Source organism: Nomascus leucogenys, chromosome 21 (genome assembly GCF_006542625.1).
Source record: "Nomascus leucogenys isolate Asia chromosome 21, Asia_NLE_v1, whole genome shotgun sequence".
Classification (NCBI taxonomy): domain Eukaryota; kingdom Metazoa; phylum Chordata; class Mammalia; order Primates; family Hylobatidae; genus Nomascus; species Nomascus leucogenys.
In genome coordinates this window covers 43,313,523-43,329,389 of record NC_044401.1, presented here as the reverse complement: position 1 = coordinate 43,329,389, position 15,867 = coordinate 43,313,523, and the positions used below count along the sequence as shown (strand labels likewise).

Here is a 15,867-nt window from a genome sequence, read left to right as displayed (position 1 = left end):
TCGTAGAGACTATAAGGCAGCAAGAGATTCTGGTTATCTGCAGAGAGTGATGTGAGGAAAGAGAGTGAAAGGGGGGCTGTCAGCCACTATGGTAGCTGGGTCCCTTTTCATCCTGCATTTCACAGGTAAGCCACCTGAGTGAGTGAAATCATTGATTAAAGAGACCCTCAGCTGGGCGCGGTGGCTCATGCCTGTAATCCCAGCATTTTGGGAGGCCAAGGCAGGCAGATCACCTGAGGTCAGGAGTGTGAGACCAGCCTGGCCAACATGGTGAAACCACCTCTCTACTAAAAATAAAAAATTAGCTGAGTGTGGTGGCGCACGCCTGCGGTCCCAGCTACTCGGGAGGCTGAGGCAGGAGAATTGCTTGAACCCAGTAGGCGGAGGTTGCCATGAGCCGAGATCACACCATTGCACTCCAGCCTGGGCGCCAAGGTAGTTAAAGAATACGAACCCGGCCGAATGTGCCTATAATCCCAGCTAAGCCAGGGAGATTGCTTGAACCCAGCGTGGGCAACATAGTAAAACCTCTATCCTTAATAAATAAAAGCTCAGCCTTCCGCCTAATGTCACAGAATCAATGGATAATCAATGCCTTATCCATTAGGTGCAGTAGACAATGGCTAGGGCCCATGAATCTTTTAGGAGGCCACAAAGATGTTTCAGTTTCTTTTAAAATCAGGAACAAAATATATAATCCAGCCTCAACTTCATTTGTGTTCATGTCAATGCAGTTGCAAATTATATTTAATTTTTTTATGCAATAAAGGGCCCACAATGGCAAAAGTGTCTGAGGCCCATGAACATTTTAATGTGGCTCTGGGTGTTAGAGATACCAAAATTATTTGAGGTGCTTGCCCAAAATGCAGATTCCTGGGAACCACTCTAGTGCTATAGAATCTGACTCCTTTGGGATGAGGCCAGAGCTTGGAGTTTCAGCAAACACCTCAGGTGATCCAAATACCAAAAAAGAGAATTTCTGACCCTAGAGTAAACGACCAATCACAGGTGCAAAGTGGACTTGTTTCAGCCAGGGCTACTTGCTGGGTTCAATAACCCCTTCATTCAACCAAATATTAATACACCGAGCATCCCTTCATGCTGTCATACTTAGTTGTGGTTTTTTAATTATTATTATCAGCAGTGGTCGGTGTTTATCATTAAGCCCCCCTGTATTTGTCCTTTAGGATAAAAATGTTTACCATTAAATGACAGTTTTCAAGTATTTTATTTGAAAAGGAGCAAAATGACAGTTGACATGTTTAGATTGAGGATAACTGTAACATTACTGAATGGATTATTATTCTTCAGTGCGATACACCCTGATATTCAGCCTTGCCCTGAGTTAACCAAACCACTGGAGAACAAAAGCGAATAACAGCAGGTCTCTCTTTTTTATTCCAATTTCTTACATTTCTTGTCAATGATGAATTCAGATGCCAGTGGCCTGCCTAGAAAGCCACTCTTAAGCAACAAGGAGTCTGCCAATCCACTTAAAAAACAAACCACAAAAGAAAAAAATCCAAAACCTCTATGTTAATGAAGCAGCAACTGTGGCCCCCTAGCCTCCTCCACTTCAAGTACAGGTGTTCCTAGCAGATTAAGTCCCTTAATCCTCCCAGCGACCCCTAGCATCTGATGTGCTATCTGCATTGGCTCCGTGTCGGTATCAGCTCTGGCCTTGGCCTACAGAGCTTCAAATGAAGAGACTGTAATAGGAGAAGCCAGAAGGAAAAAACAAACAAGGGAAGATGGGGGTATTTCGAGACTGTCGGAGATGTTCCTGAATCGGTGGCATTAATCTAGAGGCCATGTTCTGTAGGGGGAGAGCAATGGGCTTGACATCACAGGGATCAAGATTCAGTTGCAGGCTCTGAGGGTTCCTGCCTAGGTGATCTCAGGCAAGGAAACTTCTTGCACTCTGAGCATGTTTCCTCAAGTTTCAAATGCAGAGATAATTCTGACCTCACAGGATTGTTTGAGGAATTGAGACAATGTGTGTGAAAGCACCTATTTTACTACATGGCACACAATCTAGGTGCTCAATAGATGGTGTTTGAATCTTTCTTAAACTTACCCGGGGAAATTTTTAAAACTTTACCATTCAACAGGAGTTAGCAAATTAGCAATATGACTGCTTACTTCCTTTGTTTTATTTATACATAAGGCTTTAAAATCATCAAAAGCTAGGCTGTCAAGGAAAATATACTATTTAATAATTTTAGAGTTCATTTAATCTCAGCACAGGGGAAGGGTTTCACAATGAAGATGTGTAGCAGGCGTTATCCCATTGTTATCATTGGGCAGAACAAAGATCAATGAGTAGACACTATAAGAAGGCACGTTGGCCGGCCACGGTGGCTCACACCTGTAATCCCAGCAGTTTGGGAGGCCAAGGCGGGTGGATCACCTGAGGTTGGGAGTTCGAGACCAGCCTGTCCAACATGGAGAAACCTCGTCTCTACTAAAAATACAAAATTAGCCGGGTGTGTTGGCGCATGCCTGTAATCCCAGCTACTTGGGAGGCTGAGGCAGGAGAATCACTTGAACCTGGGAGGCAGAGGCTGCAGTGAGCTGAGTTGGCGCCATTGCACTCCAGCCTAGGCAACAAGAGTGAAACTCCGTCTCAAAAAAAAAAAAAAAAAAAGAAGGCACATTTTGGTTCAGCGTTAAAAAGAGCCTTCTGGCAATTGGAGCCAGGGTTGTGCTGCGCAACTCCATGGGGCAGGATTCCCCTAGACCGCAGCCACATCACAGCTCCTAGACCGTGCAGAGCACAAGTACACTGCAGTCCCAGAGCCCTGGCCAGAGCTGTCCCACATGTCACTGGCTAGTTTGTGAAGGATGAAGTTCTGTCATGAAATCTGTTCAATCTGAGGTAAAGTGACAGTAAGTCAAGAATGTTAGAGATACTCCTACTTTGGATAGGAGTCTGACTAGGCTTTTTTTCATTCTTCGCTGGTTTATCAAACATTTATGGAGTATTCATTGTACATCAGGCACAGACCTCATCCCAGGGGAAACAAATTGACCAAGATACCATCCGTGCTCCCAGGGAAGACAGAAGCCCTACCCACTGGGTAATACTGTGCCCCCCACAGCACTATGGCATCCGGGCCTGTCTCCTGCAGTGGCAGCTGTGCTTAGCTGTGCCTTCTGTTTATAAGATTGTTATTCTCTCCTTCCTGAAAATACAAACCTGTTCTTTTCCCACAGATTTGATGTCCATACTTGTGGACACACAGTTGCAACTGCATTATCTCGTTTAAATTTTCCAAGTTATTTGCTCTCAAGATAAGTTCATTTCCATTATGAAAGAGAAGCTGAAGAAAGGCCGACTTCAGCGACAAAGAATGATCCTTGGATATTAGAAAAATCTGTTAAAAGGAATAAAAAAAAGCTAAAACTTGTTTTACAACTAGATATGTACAAATGGATAATAATTTTGTGGGAAGGATACCAAAGTGTTATTTTCTAAAAGTAATAAGGTACTCTGGGTATGCTTGGTAGTCATAAAATACCACAAATATAGTTGGATGGTGCACATTATCTGTGACAGTGTCATACAGGTCAGCAGGATTTTTAGGGTTCTTTGAAGGAGGCACAATTAATGATTGATGTCCGTGTGTATACATTCCAGTAAGTACTCGCACATAATACACATGCTTTCTCCCATTTGCATCTGGTCTGGAGTACATATCATTGGCAGAATAATTGGCACTGACAGCAAAATAGGTTCCCTTTCCATATGCCACAGCTGTGAAAAGAAAAACCATTTTTAAGCATTTCAATTTAATGTAAAATTTGATATGTTGGCCCAATCTGTTAAATAATGTTATTTCTAAAGCCCCTCAAAATTTTTTGTGTGTGCTTTTCACTTTTAATCATCAATTTTTCTACCTAGAAGGGCCAGTCAGTCCCCTTTGGGATGAAATACAGTGAGCCCTTCCCTGAAACTCGGGCTGCAACATGGCCACCAATGATGGGGGACCACAATGAATCCACACTGTCCCAGCCAAGTCGGGCTCTCATGGCTGATGCCTCATTCCAAGCAGCCAGATTACTCGCTTCCTCACCATTCTTTCCGGCATAGCTGCGGTTAAAGCCATTTCGATTGACGTGTGGCACGGAGCCGGCATCTGTCCCATGGAAGAGTTGCTTCTCATTCACTGTCTGGCCATTCTTGGCATCCATAGCTTTTTTCTTTGCCTGGTAGCTATTCCAGAGATCTGGATTCTGGATCCTTTCAATCTGCAAATTAATAAAGAAAAATATTCTGCCAGTTCCAAGAGCGCTTGCCAATATACAGCAAATGAAACATGATCACTATGTTTCATAAATAAAGGCACCCTAAACAGCAAATCCAATGCCAGATGGCAGCTTTCTGCATTCAGAAATCTTTTTAGATCCAGTGTTTCATAAAAACAGGCAATGGGAAGAATGTTGGTTTAATTTTTAACATCTTTTATGTACCACATGAGAGCAAACAAGGTTTAGGATTTTAAGTACTCATGACATGAATCGGATCCGCTGACCCAGCCTCTGCAACTTCTGCTTTTTACACATACTCTAATGACTGCTCCTGTTGCTGTCCACCTCACTTTGCACTTTGCCTCTCACCACCTCAGTCCTTCTGGGATACTGGTTGGCCTAGTTGTGTACTAACAGTAAGAGAAGCAACAGAGTATCTAGGCAAGAATGAAATTAACTAATGAAAATTAATCTCTGGTCCAGTTGGAAGACTGGAGAATGAATCTTGAATGTTGTAGACCAAAGTGGCCATGCTTTGACCATACACTTTAGGCAGTGGCCTCCAGGGCGGTGGTGGAAACTGCTTGGGTCCTGGGTTGCAGTTCTACTTCTAAACTCCCCTAATCACCAAGTAGTAGCGGTTTCATAAGGCTGTCCTGGGAAGACTGAGGGGTGGGTAAAGGTGGCCAAAGTCCCTCATGGAAAGGCACAAGGTAAAGATTCCATGTTGCCCATGTTGTCAGAATGTTTTCCATTTTGGAGAACTCTCAGGCTTAACACTATTACCTGCCATCATCTGTTTTGTTTTGTTTTGTTTTGTTTTTTCCAGTTTTGGGTTTTCTCTTTTTAATTAAGATACAATTTGCACTCTAATTCAAAATCTCGGCATTAGCATATATTTTGTTGATCTGGTTTATGATTTTAAAATTATTTTTCCTTTGTATTCTTTACCTATGGCTAGATTTCTAATCTTCAAAATGCTTACATTCATTTTATTTCATTTACCTTACATTTTATCGTACTCATTTTTAAAGCCTTCAACATTTTTTGAGTTTTGAAATAATTCTCAATTTCTTAGTCTCTTAATTCTTAAATTTAAAAAGGTTGTTTCTTACCCTTTAAAATTTTTAAAAATAATTATGTCAAGTAATTTTTGAATATAGTAACCTGATTCTATATTTCTCATGGGATAAATTCTAGGGTAAAAAAAATTGCAAATAAATCTTAAACTTTATTTAGTAGGTTTATTATTAGCAGCAGATGTCTAGCCAGGGTAGATTACTTTTATCAGACCAACCTCTCACCAACAACTGCTAGAAGAGCTAGAGAGGGAAAAAAGTCTATTTGAAGGCATCAAGGATTTGATGAGCTAAGATTGCAGAGAGAAGGGAAATACAGTGAAACAGTAAAATCAGAAGACAATAATTTCTTCAAAGTGCTGAAAGAAAATAATTGCCATCCAAAATTCTATGCCCAGCAAAAATATCCTTCAAAGAATGAAAGAGAAATAGACATTTTCAGATAAATAAAAACTGAGAGAATTCATCACTACCAGATCTGCATTGGAAGAAATACTAAATCTAGATGAAAAATTATCCCAGATGGAAGCATGGAAATATAGGAAGAATTGAAGGACACTGGAAATAAATGGTAAATATGTTGGTACATATAAATAAATATAAACAAATTAAAAATGTTTCATCAGGTTTCAAACATAAATATAATTAAAATGCATGTTAAAAGCAACACAAAAGGCAGAAGAGAGATAAATAAGGCTTAAAGTATTCAAAGGTCTTTGCATTGTCTGGGGAATGATGAATATACTAATTTACATTACAGTTTAATAAGTCAAGGATGCATGTTATAATCTCCAGAGTAAGCAATGAAAGAATTAGAATGTATAACTAACAACATAATAGGGGTGAAAATGAAATAGAAATAATGCAAAAGAAACCAGGAAAAGATAAGAACAAAGAATAGATATGATAAATAGAAAACAGAGATTAATATGGTACATTTAAACCCAAACATATCAGTAAGTACAGTAAGTAAGATTAAGTACTCCAGTTAAAAGATAAAGATTGTCAGGCTGGATGATGAAAAGCAAAACTCAAGTATATGTTGCTATCAAGAGACATATCTTAAATATACAGTTATTATAAGATTAAAAGAAAAAGAGTAGGAAAAGATATACCATAACATGTCAACAATAACCAAAAGAAAGCTGGCATAGCTATTTTAATATTGCTAATAATAATTTTGGTATGATAATTTTGAGACAACTGTATGTATTCTATAGGATGAAACAAGAATGTACTATTATTAAAAGCCAAAATTTCTATTGTACACAAAATGACATAAAATATTAAGATACTAAGAAAAAATTTTTCAACATTAAATTTTAATTGAAAACATGAATATGGCTGGATGCTGTGGCTCACACTTGTAATCCCAGCACTCTGAGAGACAGAGGTGGGTGGATCCCAGCACTTTTGAAGTCAAAAGTTTGAAACCAGCCTGGATAACACAGACTCCATCTCTACAAAAAAAAAAAAAAAAAAAAGGCATGGTAGCATGTGCCCGTAGCCCCAGCTACTCTATCGTCTGAGTGGGGAGGATTGCTTGAGCCCAGGAGTTGGAAGCTGCAGTAAGCTATGATCACACCAATGCACTCCAGCTGGAATGACAGAGCAAAACTTTGCCTCAAAAAAAAAAAAAAAAAGAAAACATAAATACGAGTTCATGATTTTCTTAGCTCTAGCCACAAAAGACCCTGGAAGCAGCAACACCTCAATAGCAGTGAACACATGCAACACACAACTCTTGGTTTCTCACTACCATTCCCCACTAAAAGGTAACATGGCTTCTTAGAAAAATGTCTGATTCCAGGCACAAGACAAGGAAAGTACAGGATAAGCAAGACAAATCTCATGGCAAAAAGTAAGGAAATGCTCAAAGATTAATGGGGTCATTAAAAGACATGGGAGCCAACTTCCTGCCAGCCAAATGGAGGATAATTTGTACATCTAACAGAATAATCACTGTAATTAAATATAACATACTGATTTTTTTCAAAATCAGGAAAAAAGAACATTTATTCTTTTAAAAAATGCCAAATAACATATATAGAAGGAATGACAGAATTAGAAAATCAACATCCTGCAACCTCCGATGTAATGATGGATTCAGGCAAGGATAATCAACGAAAGTGAAAATCGATCAGTACCAGGTTGTTGGAGAACAGGATACTCATATGCTGACAAAGTATCATCCCACAGATAATCTACTGATTCCAGTGGAGAGAAATGGTGGTCACCAACTTAAGTAGTGATCAAACTTAGCATCATTAATAGTGGGATGGGCTTACCATCTGAGGCTCCTGATGTGATGTATCACCTATGAAGTATTCTTGCAAAAAATATTTATCTGAATTTACTCAAACCTTTCAACCTAACTCAACTTACCAGAAATAAAGAGGATAGAGAAATCAATGATATTATCAAGAATCAGATAAGTCTAGAATCTAAAAAATGGCATGGATTCTTCCATAAAAATCAAGGCATGACAGATCCAGAATGTGATACATTCTACAGTACAATTGGCTTAAACTCTAAAAAATTTGTGTCATGAAAAATAATTTTTTAAATGCAAGAGTACTACTCTATATTAGAAGACACAAAGGAGACATAATGTCCAAACAGTGTGTGAACTCAGACTGGGGTGGGGGAGGCGGAGTTATAAGAGATTTTTTTGAACAACTGGAAAAATTAGAATATGGACTGTGGCCAGATGTGGTGGCTCACATCTGTAATCCCAACACTTTGGGAGGCCCAGGCGGGGGGATCACTTAAGGTCAGGAGTTCGAGACCAGCCTGGCCAACATGGTGAAACCCCATCTCTATTAAAAATACAAAAAAAAAATTAGCCGGGTGTGGTGGTGGGCACCTGTAATCTCAGCTACTTGGGAGGCTGAGGCAGGACAATCGCTTGCAACTGGTAGGTGGGGGTTGCAGCGAGCCGAGATCGCGCCACTGCACTCCAGCCTGGGTGAAAGAGCAAGACTCCGTCTCAGGGAAAAAAAAAAAAAAAGAATATGGACTGTGTATTGGATATTACTGAATTAATGTTAAGTTTTTAATTGGGATAATGGCATTGCCATAATTTAGGAGAATGTCTTTAATTGGGAGATACTTGCTAAAATAGGAGTATCATGATGTCTGCAACTTACCTTCAAATGCTTCAGCAAAAGACAGGGAGAGAAAGCAAAAGTGGCAAAATTGTTGAATCTAAGTGGAAGGCTTATGGATATTAAAAACCTTAATCATAAGACATAATAATCATAGAGGATGACAGACCACCCATTTTTCATGTTCTTTTCACAATTCTAGGGACCTCCATGGAGGCGCCTTAAGTACTACCCACACCTCTGCTTTTATCTTGTTCATAGACTGGGATTTCACATAAGATTTTATTGAAAAAAAAGGTTTCACTGCAAAAAAGTGTTGAAATCAATTCTCTGGCCAGGGTCTGCCAATACACAGATCCACAGGGCCCACTGTAGATATTGCTGGTCAACCAGAACATTCATTCCTGCTCAATCTAAACTTAGCATCTCATCACAATGTGCCAGTCAGCCACTACCAGTTAGTAGTAATTGGTACTTGGAGTGAGACTTACTTGTTATCTCAGGAATAGACCATCATAGAGCTGCATACTTGAATCACATTGTCTTGGTGCCTCATAGAATTGTTTTCATTCAATCAGGCATCAGTTTTGTTCAACCAGTTTTACATTAAAAAAAAACAGTGGTATAAAAGTTGATGTTGAATTTATTGTGAGGATGATGTTGAGGATATTCTCTAGTACTTGATCCACAAGAGAAATCTCTCAGGAGTCAGTCTCAATATTATGAGGAGCTGTGAGCCTCCTTATTAAATGGTTTGCTTTTTGATTTATGGACATTATGAGTCTTGTACCTGAATGTTTACTTCTTGCTTTGTCTACTAGGAATCTCAGGGACAAATTGGTAACCTCATGTTATATATTTTTGAGAACTAGCAGTTCGTCTGTATTATCTTATTTTCCCTGCCATTCTTTTCTCTTTATCCATTTTTCTTTGTATATTTATTTTATCTGAAGGTATAGTTTATATCTTTGTAGGGCACTTTGAATCTTTTTAAATTATTATATACCTAACAACATGAATAAACAGTGTTGGCAGTTCAAATAGAGAGTAAGAAAAATTTGCAAAGAAAGAAAATGCAGGTCTTACTGGCAGACTTGTTATGGTGGATCAAAGATCTCTGGCTTTACTCAGAAAGTGGTAGAACCAAAAACAGAAATGAAGAAGGAAAGGGAAAGAGAATTACTTACATATGATGCATTAGATTTTAGAGAAGTTGATTTTCCAGTTAGATATTCAAGTGGAGATTTTTTTTCTTTTTTTTTTTTTTTTTTTGAGACGGAGTCTCACTCTGTCGACCAGGCTGGAGTGCAGTGGCGCGACCTCGGCTCACTGCAATCTCCGCCGCCCATGTTCAAGCAATTATCCTGCCTCAGCCTCCCAAGCAGGTGGGATTATAGGCACCTGCCAACATGCCCAGCTAATTTTTGTAGTTTTAGTAGAGACGGGGTTTCACCATCTTCACCAGGGTGGTCTTGAACCCCTGACCTCGTGATCCACCCGCCTCGGCCTCCCAAAGTGCTGGGATTACAGGCGTGAGCCACTGTGCCCGGCCTCAAGTGGAGATTTTTTTAGGCCACTGGGAGTATGTTCTAGAACTTGAGTCAAAGACCCAGGTTGGTAATGTTGATTTGGGAGCTATCGACATTGAACTAATAGTTGAATCCAAGAAGGGTAAATATATTCCCTGGTGAGGTACAGAGACAAAAGACCCTTTAAGCATAAGTGGCGTGAATAAAGCTAGAATTAGTGGTTTGGAAGAGAAACAGAGTGCCTGCAAAAATGAAAAGAAAATTAGTCAAGGAAAAAAAAGAATCATAATAATATTGCTAGAGAAGTCAAGGAAAATATAATTTCAAAGAGCAATATCAATAATGTTTAAAAATGGAAGAAGATGCCAAAATAATTGGTTGTTTTTATTTGAGAGCAGGATCTCACTATGTTACCCAGACTGGCCTCAAACTCCTGGGCTCATGCAATCCTTCCACCTCAGCCTCCCAATAGCTGGGACTACAGGCACGAATCATCACACTCACCTGCCCAAAATAATTATGATAAACGAGAAAAGGGCTGCTGGCTTTATCAAGGAAGCACTGTTGATCTGTGAATAGCGAGGCAGAGTAACATGGTCCTGATCCGAGGAGCCTCTGCATGGCTCTCTGTGGAATTTGCTAGCTATCAAATCCAATTTTAAAGCCACATCTTTGAATTTGTATTAGCTTGCTTCACAAAGTAAACATATGTCTTTAGTGTTCTATCATATTACAATCGAATGTTGTAATCACTGACACAAGAATCTTGATGCCTCAGTAATTATGGTCACATGAGTAGAATCTAGAATCTACTAATTACCATACAAATTCTAATTCTGGGTTAAAAAATGTGATAGGAAGTGAATGAAAATGGATTTTATATAGGACCATGACAGAACTTATTTCCACCATCCAGAAACTACATTCTAGCAGAAGGCTTACCTTCTCTATTCTGAAGTGTGAGCAGGTCTGATTAAACGTGCTTGCCACCGTGTTGTACTCAGGATCACTAGGCAGCAGCTCCACCACACAGAAATTCTGCTGCTTCATATCACTCCAGTGTGCAGGGATGTCAACTGCAAAGGAGACATTTGAGGATGCCCTCACACATCCCCGATACACTCTGGAAAATTTAGTATCTGTGTTCTTCCTTTACTATCTCCCAATTCTAAGCATTCAAAAAGTTCCTTATCTTTCTAGGAGAATGCTTTTCAAAGCATGAACAACAGACGACCTACATCAGAACCAACTGGAATGCTTGTTAAACAAAAAAAAAGAAAGCCACAGATCAACTGAATCAGCATCTGTGAAGGGCAGAGCCTGTATGTCTGCCTCCTAAGTTTGGATCATGCTAAGATTTCAGAACTGTTGGTGCAGTATAACTCATCTGTGTTTTTTGTTCAATCTCTAATAGTCACAATTTAACAATAAATTATTTCCCTACAGTGTTCTAAGTAGTTGCTGTTTTGTTTATGCATGGATTTTTGCCAGAACTCCTCACCATCACCACCACAGGCACTCCACATCTATTTTTTCATGATTCTTCATAGCATCTTTAAGAGGTAGTTAGGTGGCAGATTTTGCTATGTGACAGGCTGTGGTGACAGCTCTGTCTTCTCCTCTGCTAAGCAGAATACTATATGTGATTTATCATTTCCCCAGGGTTGCTCAGAGTCTCAGGAATCTGTTCACATTGATCTCACAAGAGATAAATATAGTGTAATGGACGCCAATTTACTTGTTTTCAAGGGGGACTTAATCTGGTTTGAAAGTAGGAATGGCTGCCTACACAAGACAGGTCTTCCCTTCTTGGAGAGTAGATCTGTTCAGAGAATCTGAAGCCTGCTTCCTGTCACGTGTGTCAAGGAACCTTTTGCTCTCGGCAAAGGTGACTTCTGGGAGAAGTTCCTACAGGCTCCCAATCCTCCCTGGATTATCAGTCAGACACAGAGAGGGCCCACCCTCTGACCCAGGCTTTCCTTTCTGTTTTTCCCTTTGCCCTTTTGTTCTAGAAAACCTTGGGCCATCACTTTTCTTTAAGCCTATGGTTTTCCTTCCCCTAATTGATGCAGCTATTACCTTCTCAGCACAACTGGCTCTGGGAAGCTTATAAACTGTAGAGAAGGCAACAAAGGTGAGATTTGACTACTGTTACCAAGAAGATAGTCATCTTCAGGCTTTTGGGTACATTCATTCTGGGTTTTCCTGGCCATAACGTAAGCTCTTTAAGCGCAGAGGCCACATTTTCTAGTTTATTTCATTAGTGTTACATGCATTTTCTCCTATTTGAAATTCTGATGTATGTACAAAATAGTGTTATGCCCAAAGTAGATGTCAAATAGTGGATGACAAGTATGAACGTTTAACTCACCTTTGGATTTCGTGAGGCGCTGAACAGATAAACTGTGGCCGTTTGCATCTGTGGCCGTGTATGTGTTCAAGTTCACTGTGTAGCGCTGATGATTAATTTTGACATCAATTGTTCTTTTCTTTTCTCTCCTTGCATCCTCTAATTTTAGATTGGTCATTTTGTTAAAACGATGAAAAGTGTTATTGTCATTATACTGCCATTCTATAAACTCACTGATACAATCTGCCCTGGATTCCTGTTCTTTGGCCACTCGAACTCTCTTGATCATTGCCTCAATTTCATCTCTAGCCTGCATCACATCTCTGCTAATTCCCAAAACCTTAATCAAAGGTCTCTTATGGTCCAGGAAAATGTTAATATTTAACTTCTTCTGCAGCTCATTCAACTCCTGATACTCCTTTTCATCAAAGTCTTTGATGCACTCATCTTCACTGGTGTAAGGACACTGTTCTTTTTCAATCAGGTCTTGTAGCCAGGAGATAGTGTATTCCACACACATGACATTTTCACCACACACCCGAAAAGTTGCTGATTCTGTTTTCTTTTCCAAAACCAAATGATTCTTTTTTTTGGGAGATTGCTTTGAAAAGCCCAAAAATGCTAAAAAGAAAAGGAAGATTAGGTATTTCCCGTGTGACATCAACGTTATGAACATGCATTTCATAAAAACAAACAACTCACATGCAAGTTTAGACATCACAGACCGTTGGGAAGAAACCTGAGTCCCTTCTCTTTTCTTCATGTTGGCATAAAACACATCCAGTACTTGAGGCAGAAAGATAACAACTTTAACTTTTTTCACAGACTGGGCCGATCCTTTCTGGACAAAGTCTTCAATGGCATCAATTATGGCTTCAGCAACCTTATCTGGGTCTTGTTTGGCATTTCCTGGAAAAGCAAATAATAAAATTGCTGAAGGACAAAAAAGCCCCAAGTGGAAGGCTGAGGAATAAATTAGGGTTTCCAATGCTCAGAGAATAAATGCCCACTCCTCAATTCTTTCATCATTGTGGAATTTTCTAACAAAGCATCAGCAAACACTTTTGAAGTCCCAGATGCAATGAAGGGTTTTTGTTCCAGGATGTCAGGAAGCCCACAGCCTAGCAGTGAACAAAGGACCCAGAAATCTGACTTTTGGTGTCAGATCATATCTACTCTTATTCAACTGATCCCAGCTCATTGTGTTCCTCCTCTCCTATTATAGAGCACAAGTAGCTTTTCTTCTTAGCTCACTACTGTCCTCAAAATTTCATAAAAAGCAGATGCTAATATATGTTGACATAAAATACTTTTTAAAGATGAAAATCTTTTTTTGGATCAGTCATCACTTGATTTTATGTATGTATCCTTCTTCTCCCAGATATCTCTGGGAACCTAATTTGAACTAAGCAAAATTTAGTAAGACACCCAGTGCTATAGGCTATTTGTTATAATCTATAATTTTTCAGACACAAGTTATCTATAAGCCTCCAAGAAGCCTTTCCCTCCACACTCAACGAGATTTTAGCTGACCAGCAGGATTCAAGGTAGCTACCTGGAGCAGAGCGTTTCCTGTTTGCAGCGTACTCCATATCCTCCTTCTCAAGCCATGAAAGCGACAGCCTAGGTAAGATCGTGAAAAGTCCCTTTCCAGCTGCGGGAACAGCCCCATGTGAATAACAGCTGGCAAAGTCACATGATGGGCAATGTAAAAGTTCCTTGGCAAAGCTGATGTGACAGACTAAGAGCCCACCTGGCTAATTGTTGTTGATGGTACCCACCACTATTGCAGAAAAAGAGTAGACTTCTTTGACTTGGCTATGCTGACAATTGTGGGAATGTAGACACCCCCACATAAAATTAACCAAGGGGGGTTGTTCAAATATTTTTAAATCAGATGATCAGAGAAAGAGGGAAATTCTCTTTTGCAAAGCTGTAATTTTCCCATGGTATTTGGAAGAGTGTATATGGACACATTCAGTTACATTCATTCACTTTCAAGAAACATCTGCTATGTCCTATCACTGGCTAGGTACTCACTAGGCACTTACTAGAACACAGATGATGTGATATATGGGGATGAACCGGTGATCAATAGGTGAAATATGGAAAATTGAGGGAAAGGCTACGCCAGATAGAACTATGTAATGGGTATATGTTCAGCCTGGCATGTATGCAGAGCAGACCCAGTTTTGAGGAAGATAAGTCTGGAAGGGTGTGGAGGAAGCATGGAGTGGGGAGCCCAGGTCTAGTTAGGAGGCTATAATAAAAGCTTAGTCAAAAGACAAGAGGTGAACAAAAAGAGGAGGCCAGAATGAAGAGTAGGGATTGAGGAGCTATTTTGGAAGTAAAGTCAGGAGTACCTAGGGACCAGCTGGGTTTGTCCTTGACCTTTCCCTGTCTTTTGCCATACACATACCTTCACTATATCAAGGTTCATGTTGCATTGCAGTTGTTTGTTTGCATGCTTGTCTCTCACACTGGGCTTGGTGCTCCTTGTGAACTGGATCCTTTTCTTAGTTATCTTTCTATCTCCAGTGCCTAAACATGGTGCCTTGCAGATGCAGGCACTCAGTAAATATTCAGTCAAATAATTCCTAAGCTAATGAAGACCAGAGTGATGAAGAGGGTAGAGTCTAGGACTCTAGATGGAAAGTGATGTTTTTCACATGATTGGGGATACAAGAGGAAGGACAGGTTTGGGGAGATGACAAGGAATGAGAGTTTGGAGTCTGCACTGAGCTTGAGGTGGCATCACAGGTATTGCTGACCACTTAGTCTCTCCTCTTATGCAGATGTCTTTAAGGAACAGGGAGGAGGCTCCTTTAACTGCCAGAAGCTGTGTTGATCACAGTCTTAATTCAACTCATATACACCACTAAAAGAGAAAGCTTCCACATCTATCAGTCTCAGGACCAGCTCGGTGGTGATAAAGATAGGTAAAGGGGACATGCAAGGATAACCCACTAACCCTGATTTATTTGTGCAGACCAGCAATGCAACCAGGTCAGTGGAAGAAACAATAGGATTGCAGTAGCCCAGAAATGCTCAAATGTGTACATATTTATACAAAACAAAAACTACCTTCTTTCTTTGTTTCTTCTTTTGACTCTACCAGGGACTCCTTTGGGAAGGTCTATGACACCCCTAAGCTGCCTGAGTTCTTGGCCCAAATCAACTGAAGGTGGAAACCCAAGACTAGAGCTCAGAGAAAAAAGCAGTTGGAGACAGAGACTGAGGAGTCATTGGTGGGTGTCCATAAAAGATAAGTAAGTAGAGAGATGCTAGATAGATAGATAGATAGATAGATAGATAGATAGATAGATAGATAGACAGACAGACAGAGACAGATGACTGATAGAGAGAGAGATAGGAGAAATGTTGGCTAATCTGCTAGGAATAGATGGTACTCTAAGGGGAATGAAAACAAAGGGATCAAAATTATACTCTTAGAAATAGAAAAGTTGTAAAATAGATATAGAATTCCATCTCAGAACATTATAAGAAATGGTACAGAATTACAGATATGGGTCAGAGGGTTAGAAGAAGGC

The 15,867-nt window shown here is 39.9% G+C and overlaps 1 protein-coding gene across 2 annotated transcripts in view; it reads right to left on the bottom strand.

Moving 5' to 3' along the window:
* Positions 1-1,209: 1,209 nt before the first annotated feature.
* The window catches only part of PARP14 (poly(ADP-ribose) polymerase family member 14), a 51,945-nt gene continuing 37,287 nt past the window's right edge, over positions 1,210-15,867 (bottom strand). For both annotated transcript variants that reach the window (XM_030801745.1, XM_030801746.1), the window contains exons 13-17: positions 13,019-13,225; positions 12,338-12,937; positions 10,909-11,042; positions 4,077-4,251; positions 1,210-3,757 (exon numbers count right to left, since the gene is read on the bottom strand). In XM_030801745.1, coding sequence (XP_030657605.1) covers positions 3,468-3,757; positions 4,077-4,251; positions 10,909-11,042; positions 12,338-12,937; positions 13,019-13,225 — 1,406 coding nt within the window. In that variant the 3' untranslated portion in view covers positions 1,210-3,467. The remainder of the gene's footprint in view (positions 3,758-4,076; positions 4,252-10,908; positions 11,043-12,337; positions 12,938-13,018; positions 13,226-15,867) is intronic.